Genomic DNA, 16,107 nt, shown 5'->3' on the forward strand with positions numbered 1-16,107 from the left:
GAATGGCTGCTTGAGATGAACAGCAAACTACAATAAAGCTGAAATGAATAATACATTTCCTGTCCATTTTCTATTTACTTTATTTGACAAGGATTGAGCTCCCAACCGACTTTAATTAATTATTCTGAGCTTGAACATGTTATTTATTATTCAATGTCTGCTTTCCTGAACTGTCTGGTTGTCAGGAGTGTGCCAAGCGCATTGCCAAGGTGTCTGCGGAGGCTAAACTGGAGGTGGATGAGGAGACGTACCTGGACAAGTTCAGGCCTCACCTGATGGACGTGGTCTACACCTGGGCTAACGGATCCACCTTCGCTCAGATCTGCAAGATGACCGACGTCTTCGAAGGTAACTACCCCACCAACACCTGTCGCCCTAATACCGGTCCAGAACTATGAAATGGACAGCTCTTTCCAAATGTTGTTTTTATGCAGGACATCAGACATCTTTGAAGGTAAATTGTACGTGCATTTGAGTCATTTAGCAGGTGATCTTATCAAACTTACAATCAGTGCAAGGTAACTCGCTTAACGCCTGCCCCCAATGCCAATGAAATGGATGGCTGAGCACTTACCAATTGTTGTTTTTCTGTTTCCGTGTGGGGTCTTTCTGTTTCCAATGTCTACAACTAGTAGTTAATAACACTATTAATTAGTTTTGGCATTGTTCATGTTGTAGTACATTCACATTTCACGTTTAAGTCATTTAGCAGACGCTCTTATCCAGAGTGACATGTTGTAGTATATTGAAGGTGAGCCAAAAGACCTGGTGAAGAACTCTAATGTTGAAACATTCTCTGCGTTCTGATTTGGCTGTGGTCCAATATCTTGTCAGGAATTGTTTTTGTCTGAAAGAGGTACATTGTTGGAGGCTTGGAGTGGGAGAGATTCTTCAAAAAAAAATTAACCAGCCCTGGATGACCTTCAATGGGCTGCAATATGTATAGCTTCAAAATGTTAACAACTATCAAATGGATGCAATGGACTGGCCTTACATCAAGAGTGGCACTGTCTATGAATTTGAGAGGGGTTTGGCCTGCATTTCCCCAGCCCCATCCCAATCCCTCAGCTGTATACGAAAACAAGGGACGGCGCTGCCGTTTCGCTGAAAAACTAATCCCAGATTGTAGCTTTAAAGGGATACCCATTTTTGTGTCTCTGCGTTTAGTTTGAAGGAACTTGCTAACTATCATTAGTGTAATGACTGGAAGTCTATGGTAACTGCTGGCATGCTAGTAGATACCATAGACTTCCAGTCATTGCGCTAAAACACCATAGACTTCCAGTCATTGCGCTAACACTAGTTAGCATTGGCTCTCAAAACTGCGTTTAAAGTCCTTCATACTGGACACAGAGACATAAAAATGGTATCCATGAGTTCATCAGACTCTGGGGAAGTAGATAAAGGGCTTTATTGCCAAAATCCCGAAGTATCCCTTTAAGGCATCATGAGAGTAGAGGATTTAAAATAATGAGAAATGACTGAAACCGACCCCCCCCCCTAAAGCTCTCATTCTCTCCCCAAGGTCACTGTGAGAGAACGTTCGTATTTGGCTCCGGATATCACCCTGACATGAGCAGTCAAATATGCATCTTCCTTTTTAATTACGACGACCATGATCCAAGTTAATTTATTAGATCTGTCTGAGATTTTGGCTCTGGGTTCCATGTGAAGCTAAGCTTGGCTGGAAACTGTGGTTGTGTTTTACTAAGGGGGGATGGGGAGTTGGAGTGAGTAAGAGGGAGTATTGGTCTTCTCTCTCGTTGAGTAGGGGTCTGGTCACTCTGACAGGGGGAGCCTTGTTGTGGTTGGTACTCATGGTACCACGTTGTGGTGTGGTTGGTACTCAGGGTACCACGTTGTGATGTGGTTGGTACTCATGGTACCACGTTGTGGTGTGGTTGGTACTCATGGTACCACGTTGTGGTGTGGCTGGTACTCAGGGTACCACGTCGTGGTGTAGTAGGTACTCACTGAACACTCCCAAGGTTGTTTCAGTTAACCCTTAATGATTACCTGCAACTCTAACTTTATTGCAACTCTCCCCTTCCCTTGAGCCTTGGTGGCTCCAATGTTGTTATTTTGACTTGGGTCTATCAGGCTTGATAGCCAGGTATTGCTTTGGTCAAACTGACCCCTGTTTCTCTCTGTGCTTTGTGCTGAACTGGCTGAAGGGAGTGTTTGCATAATGAGCCCCGTCTCTTTGCTCTGTCCATAGGGAGTATAATCTGTGTTGCACTCAGCCCTGTGTCTGTGCTATGTCTTTAGTATAACCCTGTCTGTCTTTAGTATAACCCCCTGTTCTGTCTGTCTTTAGTATAACCCCCCGTTCTGTCTCTTTAGTATAACCCCCCGTTCTGTCTCTTTAGTATAACCCCCCGTTCTGTCTCTTTAGTATAACCCCCCGTTCTGTCTCTTTAGTATATCCCCCATTCTGTCTTTAGTATAATCCCTCGTTCTGTCTGTCTTTAGTATAATCTCCCGTTCTGTCTGTCTTTAGTATAATCTCCCGTTCTGTCGGTCTTTAGTATAATCTCCCGTTCTGTCGGTCTTTAGTATAATCTCCCGTTCTGTCGGTCTTTAGTATAATCTCCCGTTCTGTCGGTCTTTAGTATAACCCCCCGTTCTGTCGGTCTTTAGTATAATCCCCCGTTCTGTCGGTCTTTAGTATAATCTCCCGTTCTGTCGGTCTTTAGTATAATCCCCCGTTCTGTCTCTTTAGTATAACCCCCCGTTCTGTCTGTCTTTAATATAACCTCCCGTTCTGTCGGTCTTAAATATAACCTCCCGTTCTGTCGGTCTTTAGTATAACCCTACTTTCTGTCGGTCTGAAGGAGTATAATTCTGTCTCCCTGCGCTGTGCTGAGTTGTCTGTTTGCATATTGATGTCTGTCTGTCTGTCTGTAGGTAGTATAATCCGCTGTATGCGTCGCCTGGAGGAGCTACTGCGTCAGATGTGTCAGGCAGCCAAGGCCATCGGCAACACCGAGCTGGAGAACAAGTTTGCAGAGGGTAAGATCTGTTCTGCTCACTGGCTGACTCAATCCTCACACAGCTCAGAGTATTCAACTATAGTCTAAACTAGTAGGAGATCAAGTTTGCAGAGGGTAAGTCTGTTCGGCCTACTGCCCTCTTATAGCCGGCTTCCCACACCCAGATTAAGCCTACTGGACTAGGAAGCATGCTGAACTGAGAATCTTCTTTTAAAATGGCTATTTAGTCCTTTTTGGCAAACTGGTCCTAAAACTTCCTCTGCAGTCTGTGGAGGTAAACCTCTGGTACTCTGCAGTCTGTGGAGGCAACCCTCGGGTACTCTGCAGTCTGTGGAGGTAACCCTCGGGTACTCTGCAGTCTGTGGAGGCAACCCTCGGGTACTCTGCAGTCTGTGGAGGCAACCCTCGGGTACTCTGCAGTCTGTGGAGGTAACCCTCGGGTACTCTGCAGTCTGTGGAGGCAACCCTCGGGTACTCTGCAGTCTGTGGAGGCAACCCTCGGGTACTCTGCAGTCTGTGGAGGTAAACCTCTGGTACTCTGCAGTCTGTGGAGGCAACCCTCGGGTACTCTGCAGTCTGTGGAGGCAACCCTCGGGTACTCTGCAGTCTGTGGAGGTAACCCTTGGGTACTCTGCAGTCTGTGGAGGCAACCCTCGGGTACTCTGCAGTCTGTGGAGGCAACCCTCGGGTACTCTGCAGTCTGTGGAGGTAAACCTCTGGTACTCTGCAGTCTGTGGAGGCAACCCTCGGGTACTCTGCAGTCTGTGGAGGCAACCCTCGGGTACTCTGCAGTCTGTGGAGGTAACCCTCGGGTACTCTGCAGTCTGTGGAGGTAACCCTTGGGTACTCTGCAGTCTGTGGAGGCAACCCTCGGGTACTCTGCAGTCTGTGGAGGCAACCCTCGGGTATACCATACACTAGGTTCTGTGTTAGGTTTCAGCTAGACACTTGGAAACTGAATTACTACAAACTTGTGCGGATCTTTGGACCCCGACCGAAACAAATCTCGAGTTTTATGGACCAGTTTGTTGTGAGGCACCCATTAGGCGACTTCAATAAGATGTCTAATATAGTCTTAGTCTATAGGTGTACATTGGCTTTAGCAAGTAAATGCTCATATTTATTCTGTTTTTCCTTATAGGTATCACAAAAATCAAGAGGGATATTGTGTTTGCTGCCAGTCTATATCTGTGATTTGTTGTATTTTGTGACTGAGAAATCAACTTTGTAAGACAGATCTGCATTTGTTGTTTTGCGTATCTTCAGTGTGTCCTTCCATCATGATATCATCCAGACAAATGTGTTTTTTAATATTTTTATTGGTGTTCATGTTAAGCATAAAATGGCTTTTTTCCTTCCAAAAAGTGCAACACATTTGTACATAGTTTGAACACAATTGTAATAAAGTCTGTAGTGATTTTTTTTTACATACAGATGGATAAAAAGTAAGGTATTTTGTTTGTCTATTTTGTTGCTTCAGGTACAGATGCATTATATTAGTCAGGTACAGATGCATTATATTAGTATTGTCGAGATAGTCAGGTACAGATGCATTATATTAGTCTTGTCGAGATAGTCAGGTACAGATGCATTATATTAGTCTTGTCGAGATAGTCAGGTACAGATGCATTATATTAGTCTTGTCAAGATAGTCAGGTACAGATGCATTATATTAGTCTTGTCAAGATAGTCAGGTACAGATGCATTATATTAGTATTGTCGAGATAGGTACAGATGCATTATATTAGTCTTGTCGAGATAGTCAGGTACAGATGCATTATATTAGTCTTGTCAAGATAGTCAGGTACAGATGCATTATATTAGTCTTGTCGAGATAGTCAGCTACAGATGCATTATATTAGTCTGGTTGGGATAGTAATGATAATACACAGGAAGCTGTGATAGTAGCAGTCCAGCCAAGGCAACATGGGTGGGACTCAATGTCCAATAGGGAACTCTGACAGACAGCTAGGCTCCAGGTCATAGGTCAGGAATGCACAAAGCAGGGTTACATTCACAGGTTTGCCTACGTCCCAAATGGCAACCTATTTCCCTACATAGTACAGTACTTTTGACCAGAGCCATATAGGCTATGCTATATAGGGAATAAGGTGCCATTTGGGACTCAGCCTTTCCGTCCACCCCAGTGGTCCGTCCCTTAGTGGGGTATGATGCGCATGCAGTAAACACTTCCCCACTGGCTACATGCCATGTATGGTTCCTCCTCCTCCTTTATAGTTTAGTTGGGGCTGCTGTCGTAGTGGTTTCCGTTTGTGGGCGTCTCCTGCAGGGTGGTGTGGGGAATATCCTCCTTCTGAGGCTCAACCCTCTTCTTGAAGAAGTCTGACACGAAGAAGACCTGCAGCGGAAAAAGAGTGGTAGATTTAAGGATTCAAAATGGAAGAGAATGGCCATAATGCTATAAATTGGGAGATTCCTAGGTCTATATACTGGTGTATACAGTGCATTCGGAAAGTATTCAGACCCCTTGACTTTCTCCACATTTTGTTACGTTACAGCCCTATTTTTAAATGGATTAAATTGTATTTTCCCCCCATCAATCTACACACACTACCCCATAATGACAAAGCAAAAACAGGTTTTTAGACATTTTTGCAAATGTATATAATAAAAACTATCACATTTACATAAGTATTCAGACCCTTTACTCAGTACTTTGTTTAAGCACCTTTAGCAGCGATTACAGCCTCGAGTCTTCTTGGGTATGATGCTAAAAGCTTGGCACACCTGTATTTGGGTAGTTTCTCCCATTCTTCTCTGTAGATCCTCTCAAGCTCTGTCAGGTTGGATGAGGAGCGTCGCTGCACAGCTATTTTCAGGTCTCTCCAGAGATGTTTGATCGGGTTCAAGTCCGGGCTCTGACTGGGCCACTCAAGGACATTCAGAGACTTGTCCCGAAGCCACTCCTGCGTTGTCTTGGCTGTGTGCTTAGGGTCGTTGTCCTGTTGGAAGGTTAACCTTCGCCCCAGTCTGAGGTCCTGAGCTCTCTGGAGCAAGTTTTCATCAAGGATCTCTGTACTTTGCTCCATTCAGCTTTCCCTAAATCCTGACTAGTCTCCCAGTCCCTGCCACTGAAAAACATCCCCACAGCATGAAACTGCCACCACCATGCTTCACCGTAGGGATGGTGCCAGGTTTCCTCCAGACGCTTGGCATTCAGGCCAAAGAGTTCAATCTTGATTTCATCAGACCAGAGAATGTTGTTTCTCATGGTCAGAGTCCTTTAGGTGCCTTTTGGCAAACTCCAAGCGGGCTGTCATGTGCCTTTTACTGAGGAGTGGCTTCCGTCTGGCCACTACCATAAAGGCCTGATTGGTGGAGTGCTGCAGAGATGGTTGTCCTTCTGGAAGGTTCTCCCATCTCCACAGAGGAACTCTGGAGCTCTGTCAGAGTGACCATCGGGTTCTTGGTCACCTCTCTGACCAAGGCCCTTCTCCCATTATTGCTCAGTTTGGCCGGGCGGCCAGCTCTAGGAGGAGTCTTGGTGGTTTCAAACTTCTTCCATTTAAGAATAATGTGTTCTTGGACCTTCAATGCTGCAGACATGTTTTGGTACCCTTCCCCAGATCTGTGCCTCGACACAATCCTGTCTCGGCGCTCTACGGACAATTCCTTCGACCTAATGGCTTGGTTTTTGCTGTGACGTGCACGGTCAACTGTGGGACCTTATATAGACAGGTGTGTGCCTTTCCAAATCATGTCCAATCAATTGAATTTACCACAGGTGGACTCCAAGTTGTAGAAACATCCGTAGGATGATCAATGGAACAGGATGCACCTGAGCTCAATTTCAAGTCTCATAGCATAGGGTCTGAGTACTTACATAAATAAGGTATTTCTGTTTTTAATACATTTGCAAAAATTCCTAAACCTGTTTTCGTTTTGTCATTATGGGGAATTGTGTGTAGGTTGATGAAAAATAATAATTTAATCAATTTTAAAATAAGGCTGTAACGTAACCAAATGTGGAAAAAGGGAAGGGTCTTAATACGTTCCGAATGCACTGTATAAACCACCTTTACGCTAAAGATCACAGGGTTTGGAAACCACCTCTGGGCGGTAGTAGCCGAGAGCATCAGAGCAGAAGACCAATTTTCATTGTAACAAATGTACAAATCGAACCAAATGAAGCGGTGTGGTGGTTACTCACTACCAGTGTGGCCATGAGCACTCCCTGGATAAGGCCAACCAAGACGTCGCTCCAGTGGTGTTTGTAGTCAGACACACGAGACAGTCCAGTGTACACAGACGCCGCGATCAGGAAGAACTGTAGGGTTGGTCTCAGCAGTCTGGCCCACTCTGCCTGCAGCCTGGCCTGGATGTACAGCTGGGAGACACAGATGGAAACGAGTTGTTAGAATAAGGCCTTATGGTTTTACTACTAACTTGTTTGGCCAGTTTAGAATGGAAATGAGTTACAGGCTAAAGTCGGTGTGGCGGAGCTGTATACAGATACGCCGTATTCTGACCTTGACTTAATTCCCTAATAATTACACCACCTACACACACAAGGAAATCATGAATAAGGTAGCGTGAACCTGCCATTTGGAAAAAGTATCTCCTTCGTTTTTCCCCCGATAGAATTAACGGCATTCTCCATGCACTGTAATTTATAAATTGATATGAGCTAGGTAAATTAGTAATCCGTTTGGATAAGGGGATTGTAAATATAGGCTAAATGACCATTTTGTTTTATATATTTTACCCTGTTTGCTGGAGATTAATGTGAAACCAGTCATCTGGCAGGAAACTGAAAAGCATAACATGATAGGTAGGCCTATGTATGCCTCTTTCCCACAGGGAAGTATGAAATGCTATGCCATTATGCTGAATTTTAATTGTATGGCCTAATAATATGCAGTGATTTAAATTTGGAGACTCAAGCCAAATTGGATATCAAGGCAAAGAGTCTCGCCAAATGTACCCTTTCGGCTCTCTAGAATGTCTTAATCATTATGCCCGACTTTTCCTGCTTCCTTCAATTTGTAGGCTATAGCCTATGATAACTATTATTTGCTACTATCCGTAGCGACCATAAGTAATACACACGCATATTTAACTGTCAATGAAGTGTTCGTTCCCTTCCCTACATTTGTCTCAATCCATTACATCGTTTGATTTAGACTATTTTTATTTGTTTCCTCTGTAAACACCGTCAAGTCCTTGTGGCTGAGGGTCAAGTAAGAGTGGACACTATAGTATTTAATGAAGGCCAAAGAAATTGTAGTAACAATAAATTGGGACATGTTTGCTTATTAAATCACGGCATAAGACTTGGCACTTGCCATCACAGTTCCATCATCAGTGCGGACTATTGTGTACTATTCTCCATATTCTAATTATATTGTAGGCTACACTACTTCCAACGTTACCGTTGATTAACTGAATGTGGTAACTTCCGGTAGGAATCAAACCACCTTTTTGTGTTCCTGCCACCAAGGGAACCACGCCCGCAAACCTCGTTACGCGCCTCCATAAGGTAAGTCTGAATAACTACTGAGAAGTGCGTAGGAAATACATTAATTCCCTAAATCTGAATCTGCCCCCACATGTCTTTTGATCGTTTTCACCTGTCTACAAATGTAGGCACAATCAGGACAATGAATGCATGTTAGCGCCAGGTATAAACGGCTTAAATTGATTTACTTGTTTGACCTGTTGGACTAGAATAAAATAAAAGTTTTGCTGTCCCAATATCCAACCTCACACAAAACACATGGGTGGGAGCAGCACACAGTCTGCTGCATAGCAGCGTCGCCAGGCTAGTTGTTGACATGCTTTAAACCTCTCTTGGGTTTCTACTTGGGTTTGTGTGTTTCTTTTGCGTGGGTTACAGTGCTGGCTAATTTAAGGCTGGTCTGGTTTTGTCCTTCAACTATGTTAGAGAGGAGCTGGTTTTGCCACTGTGTGCTCTGGTCATTGTTTGTGTATGCAAACGTTCAGATTTTGATGATGAGGGCGGCTGTGTGCCCTTGCACGCTCTCTTCTGTTTTCTTAAACCAGCTCTGTGGCTCTGCTCTCTTCTGTCTAACCACTCTACATGGCAGATTCTCAACTGCTGGGTATAAACATACTGCACAGCCAAAACCTCCCCAAAATACTATTTAACCAACCAATCAACTTCTGTCTGCCCTTTTAATGAGGCCTATAACTTGATGAATAAAGTTTAAAGGCATTTAAATGTGAAAATCCATATACAGGTTATGAGATGTGTGTAAAATAGATCAAGATCTGTATCAATTATCAAAACAAGTGTAATCTACTGATCGATTTAGAGCCATTTCCACCTCCGAAGGTAACTGACTGTTTATCATTGTCTACAAATGTTCTATATCAGCGTACATGGTTGAAAAAAACATTTATATGGGACACATCTATGCTTGACTCAGTAGTTTTGAATGACTTTGCACAGTGATGGGTGTGTCTGGTCTTTTCATTTAAATGGAAAACAAACCAGCCACGCTTCTTAAAATAGACTGGGATTGTCATTGCCACTCCTTCAGTTCTGTCTGAGGTAGACATAGTGATTTTACTGGTATGCAGGGATAGACCGGACACTGTCTCTTCTTGTTTGAAGGACTTTTATAATAAATATTAACTTCCATTTAGTGACACAGTGCTTCCATTTGCTGCAGTGAGTGTCCGTACTCTGTCTGTTTCTTTCCTTACTGAGTCATCACAGTGTAATAAACCTAACACTGGGCAAACAGGATCAGTAGTTACATGAGCTGTTGCTGGTGTGATCCCTGGTCGTCCCATACCACACCACTGATAACGGTTTTAAACGGGTCGTATCCAGTAGGGCATACCGTTGCAAAACGGTTTACTAATGGAAGATAAACAGGTCTGTGCTCTAATTGGATATGTTAGCGTTTTCTCCCTATTGAACACGCCCCTCTCTGACCCTGGTCACAGTACTAATGGGGAGGCCCAGTAGTGACATATAGGGGTCATGGTTGTCATGCTCGTCAGTCTTGCGCATAACTGAATTAAGTTTGGTTCCTGGAGTGAGGGGGTAACAGCACAGGCTACCTCTGTCAATGTGCTGTTGTAAAAGCCTACAGTGTGTTAAAGCCATGTCCCCCTTGCCATTTTTACACTCATTTTGAAAGTTACTGTAGGTAATGAAAGAGTGTATTATAGTGTGTGTGCGTTACTGTATCCCAGAGTAGAGGTCTTTACGGGTCCACCCGAATACCCGAGCAGGTCCATGTCCAAAATTCAGGTCCTGTTTGATTGTCATCGGGTCTCGGGTCTATTTAACTGCAGCTGATAGACCCGAGTGGACCAGAATGGACCCGGCCACAGCCCTACTCAACTGGCAGACCATACTCAACTGACAGGAACTGTCAGGCTTTCAACTTTCTGCTGTTGAAAATAGTAATAGTACAATGCACAAGGTGCAATTTCTAAATGTAGTTTTGCATGGGCAGTTTTATGTAATTTACCAGTGGTGGAAAAAGTACCCAATTGTTATACTTAAGTAAAGATACTTTAATAGAAAATGACTCAAGTAAAAGTCTAAAAGTATTTGGTTTTAAATATACTTAAGTATCAAAAGTACATGTAATTGCTAAAATATACTTACAGTGAGGGAAAAAAGTATTTGATCCCCTGCTGATTTTGTACGTTTGCCCACTGACAAAGACATGATCAGTCTATAATTTTAATGGTAGGTTTATTTGAACAGTGAGAGACAGAATAACAACAAAAAAATCCAGAAAAACGCATGTCAAAAATGTTATAAATTGATTTGCATTTTAATGAGGGAAATAAGTATTTGACCCCTCTGCAAAACATTACTTAGTACTTGGTGGCAAAACCCTTGTTGGCAATCACAGAGGTCAGACGTTTCTTGTAGTTGGCCACCAGGTTTGCACACATCTCAGGAGGGATTTTGTCCCACTCCTCTTTGCAGATCTTCTCCAAGTCATTAAGGTTTCGAGGCTGTCGTTTGGCAACTCGAACCTTCAGCTCCCTCCACAGATTTTCTATGGGATTAAGGTCTGGAGACTGGCTAGGCCACTCCAGGACCTTAATGTGCTTCTTCTTAAGCCACTCCTTTGTTGCCTTGGCCGTGTGTTTTGGGTCATTGTCATGCTGGAATACCCATCCACGACCCATTTTCAATGCCCTGGCTGAGGTTCTCACCCAAGATTTGACGGTACATGGCCCCATCCATCGTCTCTTTTGATGCGGTGAAGTTGTCCTGTCCCCTTAGCAGAAAAACACCCCCAAAGCATAATGTTTCCACCTCCATGTTTGACGGTGGGGATGGTGTTCTTGGGGTCATAGGCAGCATTCCTCCTCCTCCAAACACGGTGAGTTGAGTTGATGCCAAAGAGCTCGATTTTGGTCTCATTTGACAACACTTTCAACCAGTTCTCCTCTGTATCATTCAGATGTTCATTGGCAAACTTCAGACGGGCCTGTATATGTGCTTTCTTGAGCAGGGGGACCTTGCGGGCGCTGCAGGATTTCAGTCCTTCACGGCGTAGTGTGTTACCAATTGTTTTCTTGGTGACTATGGTCCCAGCTGCCTTGAGTATTGACAAGATCCTCCCGTGTAGTTCTGGGCTGATTCCTCACCGTTCTCATGATCATTGCAACTCCACGAGGTGAGATCTTGCATGGAGCCCCATACCGAGGGAGATTGACAGGTCTTTTGTTTTTCTTCCATTTGCGAATAATCTCACCAAGCTGCTTGGCGATAGTCTTGTAGCCCATTCCAGCCTTGTGTAGGTCTACAATCTTGTCCCTGACATCCTTGGAGAGCTCTTTGGTCTTGGCCATGGTGGAGAGTTTGGAATCTGATTGATTGATTGCTTCTGTGGACAGGTGTCTTTTATACAGGTAACACACTGAGATTAGGAGCACTCCCTTTAAGAGTGTGCTCCTAATCTCAGTTCGTTACCGGTATAAAAGACACCTGGGAGCCAGAAATCTTTCTGATTGAGAGGTGGTCATACTTATTTCCCTCATTAAAATGCAAATCAATTTATAACATTTTTGACATGCGTATTTCTGGATTTTGTTGTTGTTATTCTGTCTCTCACTGTTCAAATAAATATACCATTAAAATTATAGACTGATCATTTCTTTGTCAGTGGGCAAACGTACAGAATCAGCAGGGGATCAAACACTTTTTTCCCCTCACTGTAAGTATTGAAAGTAAAAGTATAAATCATTTCAAATTCCCTATATTAAGCAAACCAGACAGCACCATTTTCTTGTTGTTTTATTTACGGATAGCCAGGGGCACACTCCAACACTCAGACAATTTACAAACGAAGCATTTGTGTTTAGTGAGTCCGCCAGATCAGAGGCAATCGAGATGACCAGGGATGTTCTCTTGAGAAGTGCATGAATTTGACCATTTTCCTGTCCTGCTAGCCATTCAAAATGTAACTAGTCCCGTGTAGCTCAGTTGGTAGAGCATGGCATTTGCAACGCCAGGGTTGTGGGTTCAATTCCCACGGGGGGCCAGTATGAAAATGTATGCACTCACTAACTGTAAATCGCTCTGGATAAGAGCGTCTGCTAAAATGACTAAAATGTAAACATGTAACGAGTACTTTTGGGTGTCAGGGAAAATGTATGGAGTAAAAAGTACATTATTTTCTTTAGGAATGTAGTGAAGTAAAAGTTGTCAAAAATATAAATAGTAAAGGAAAGTACAGATACCCAAAAAAACTACTTAAGTAGTACTTTAAAGTATTTTTACTTAAGTACTATACACCACTGCAATTTACTGACAGACCTTAGAGAGCTATTTATAACCTGTCAAATTTCCAGTTGATCAACTAGCCCATGTTAACTAGATAGCTGGTTAGCCTAACTTACCTATCTAAATCTTGTAGTTTTCATGGTCAGATTACGTGACCAGGGGCCTCGACCCCCAGGGGGCCCCCCATTTGATTTTGTTGAGTCACTCAGGTATCATATGAACACACACAAGACATGACAAAATGTGTAGAATTGTAAGAAATTAGCTTTAAAAACGGTAACATTTTCTTTCTGCCCCATGGCAAAATGTGTAGAATTGCAGGAAATATGCTTTAAAACAGCAAATCTTTCTTTCCGCCAAGAAGAGGGGTGTGAACATTTTAAACAGTTTGGGGTCACATGGGTTGCGAGGTGGGGGTTGCGAGGTGGGGGTTGGTTACTATGCCGATAAATGACTGTATCCTTCCGGACCTTTGCCACCTAGGAAATTTGTGTGACCGGACCTTCTCAAATAGTAGTAGAGTACCCATGGCCTATAGGCTACAGTGGGGAAAAAAAAGTATTTAGTCAGCCACCAATTGTGCAAGTTCTCCCACTTAAAAAGATGAGAGGCCTGTAATTTTCATCATAGGTACACGTCAAATTGAGAGAAAAAAAATCCAGAAAATCACATTGTAGGATTTTTTATGAATTTATTTGCAAATTATGGTGGAAAATAAGTATTTGGTCACCTACAAACAAGCAAGATTTCTGGCTCTCACAGACCTGTAACTTCTTTATAACTGTAAGTCGCTCTGGATAAGAGCGTCTGCTAAATGACTAAAATGTAAAATGTAAATGTAAGAGGCGCCTCTGTCCTCCACTCGTTACCTGTATTAATGGCACCTGTTTGAACTTGTTATCAGTATAAAAGACACCTGTCCACAACCTCAAACAGTCACACTCCAAACTCCACTATGGCCAAGACCAAAGAGCTGTCAAAGGACACCAGAAACAAAATTGTAGACCTGCACCAGGCTGGGAAGACTGAATCTGCAATAGGTAAGCAGCTTGGTTTGAAGAAATCAACTGTGGGAGCAATTATTAGGAAATGGAAGACATACAAGACCACTGATAATCTCCCTCGATCTGGGGCTCCACGCAAGATCTCACCCCGTGGGGTCAAAATGATCACAAGAATGGTGAGCAAAAATCCCAGAACCACACGGGGGGACCTAGTGACCTGCAGAGAGCTGGGACCAAAGTAACAAAGCCTACCATCAGTAACACACTACGCCGCCAGGGACTCAAATCCTGCAGTGCCAGACGTGTCTTCCTGCTTAAGCCAGTACATGTCCAGGCCCGTCTGAAGTTTGCTAGAGTGCATTTGGATGATCCAGAAGAGGATTGGGAGAATGTCATATGGTCAGATGAAACCAAAATAGAACTTTTTGGTAAAAACTCAACTCAGTCGTGTTTGGAGGACAAAGAATGCTGAGTTGCATCCAAAGAACACCATACCTACTGTGAAGCATGGGGGTGGAAACATCATGCTTTGGGGCTGTTTTTCTGCAAAGGGACCAGGACGACTGATCCGTGTAAAGGAAAGAATGAATGGGGCCATGTATCGTGAGATTGAGTGAAAACCTCCTTCCATCAGCAACGGCATTGAAGATGAAACGTGGCTGGGTCTTTCAGCATGACAATGATCCCAAACACACCGCCCGGGCAACGAAGGAGTGGCTTCGTAAGAAGCATTTCAAGGTCCTGGAGTGGCCTAGTCAGTCTCCAGATCTCAACCCCATAGAAAGTCTTTGGAGGGAGTTGAAAGTCTGTGTTGCCCAGCGACAGCCCCAAAACATCACTGCTCTAGAGGAGATCTGCATGGAGGAATGGGCCAAAATACCAGCAACAGTGTGTGAAAACCTTGTGAAGACTTACAGAAAACGTTTGACCTGTGTCATTGCCAACAAAGGGTATATAACAAAGTATTGAGAAACTTTTGTTATTGACCAAATACTTATTTTCCACCATAATTTGCAAATAAATTCATAAAAAAAATCCTACAATGTGATTTTCTGGAATTTTTTTTCTCATTTTGTCTGTCATACTTGACGTGTACCTATGATGAAAATTACAGGCCTCTCTCATCTTTTTAAGTGGGAGAACATGCACAATTGGTGGCTGACTAAATACTTTTTCCCCCCACTGTATTTATTTACTTATAGAACTCCTAGCCAACATACAGTATAAAGACCTATTCGTTAGCCAGAAGAGCAACTTGGCTGATAAACATATTTTTTTGTTTGGCACTCAGTTCCAATCGGGTCTGATTGTCCTCGGGTCCATTTGTGTCCGGGGTCCCCGTTTTTAAAAATATAAATCGGGTCCGTCTGGGTCTGATTGTCCTCTGGTCCGTTCGGGAATCCTGTTTCTAAGATAACACTCTAAATCAGGGGTGTCAAACGTCCGGCCAGCGGGCCGGATCAGGCCCGCAAACGGGTTTAATCCGGCCCGCGAGATGATTAAAATAAATAAATAAATAAATAATTTTGTAAAGTATAAAAATGCGCTGCAATTTTTCAATTAAATAAACTGCTGTTCCAATTGCGTCCACTGGATGGCGCAATAGCAATTGTGTTAAGCAAGCAAACTGTTTATACCGGGGAAGAGCAAGTAGGTCAAGCACGTGCAGCCAATGAGCTACTTTGTTTTGCCCGCGATATTTATTACGGCTTCTACTTTTAACATTATGTGCTTTGGCACCCTCATTGCCCCAATATGTCTCTGTCAAAAAAGAGAGAAGTGGACGCAGTGTGCAGAGTGTTCCAAGAAAAATGGTCATCCTATTTATGCTGAAAGAATATAACCTTCGTCCGCCACTATGTGAGTCTTCATGCCGACAAATATGACAACTTTCAAGGACAGCGGAGATGAGAGAAGGTGAATGAACTGTTGGCGGGTCTGAAGAAACAGCAGTCTGTGTTTACTCACAGCCGAGACATCAGTGACGCTGCAGTGAAAGCTAGCTACCTCATTGCTAATGAAATCGCAGTCGCTTCAAAACCATTTAGTGAGGGTGAATTTGTAAAAACATGCATGATGAAGGCAGCGGAGATTGTGTGCCCTGAAAAGCGGCAGGCTTTTGCAAATATCAGCCTGACAAGAAACAGTTGCAGACAGGATTTCCGATCTTTCAGTGGATTTGGACAGCCAGTTGAAGCAAAAAGTAAAGTCATTTATTGCGTTTTCGGTTGCAATTGATGACAGCACGGACATTGACAGATACAACGACAGCAGCTGATATTTTTACCGCACTCGTCGGCGCTGTCAGCCTGGCTACAGATGGTGCGCCCTCAATGATCGGGAAAAAAGCAGGCGTTGTGAC

At 43.5% G+C, this 16,107-nt stretch overlaps 2 protein-coding genes across 5 annotated transcripts in view; one reads left to right on the top strand and one right to left on the bottom strand.

The window, feature by feature from the left end:
• LOC121573492 (exosome RNA helicase MTR4-like) overlaps positions 1-4,424 on the top strand; it is a 67,615-nt gene extending 63,191 nt beyond the window's left edge. The window contains exons 24-26 of the mRNA XM_041885529.1: positions 186-348; positions 2,908-3,012; positions 4,135-4,424. Coding sequence (XP_041741463.1) covers positions 186-348; positions 2,908-3,012; positions 4,135-4,187 — 321 coding nt within the window. The 3' untranslated portion in view covers positions 4,188-4,424. The remainder of the gene's footprint in view (positions 1-185; positions 349-2,907; positions 3,013-4,134) is intronic.
• plpp1a (phospholipid phosphatase 1a) overlaps positions 4,295-16,107 on the bottom strand; it is a 29,613-nt gene continuing 17,800 nt past the window's right edge. For 3 of the 4 annotated variants that reach the window (XM_041885532.2, XM_041885531.2, XM_041885530.2), the window contains exons 6-7: positions 7,165-7,341; positions 4,295-5,352 (exon numbers count right to left, since the gene is read on the bottom strand). In XM_041885532.2, the coding sequence (XP_041741466.1) occupies positions 5,233-5,352; positions 7,165-7,341 (297 nt within the window). In that variant the 3' untranslated portion in view covers positions 4,295-5,232. Of the gene's footprint in view, positions 5,353-7,164; positions 7,342-16,107 lie in introns of those variants that run through there. The other variant, XM_041885534.2, reaches the window with a different exon arrangement.

This window comes from Coregonus clupeaformis, chromosome 9 (assembly GCF_020615455.1).
Source record: "Coregonus clupeaformis isolate EN_2021a chromosome 9, ASM2061545v1, whole genome shotgun sequence".
Taxonomy (NCBI): Eukaryota; Metazoa; Chordata; class Actinopteri; order Salmoniformes; family Salmonidae; genus Coregonus; species Coregonus clupeaformis.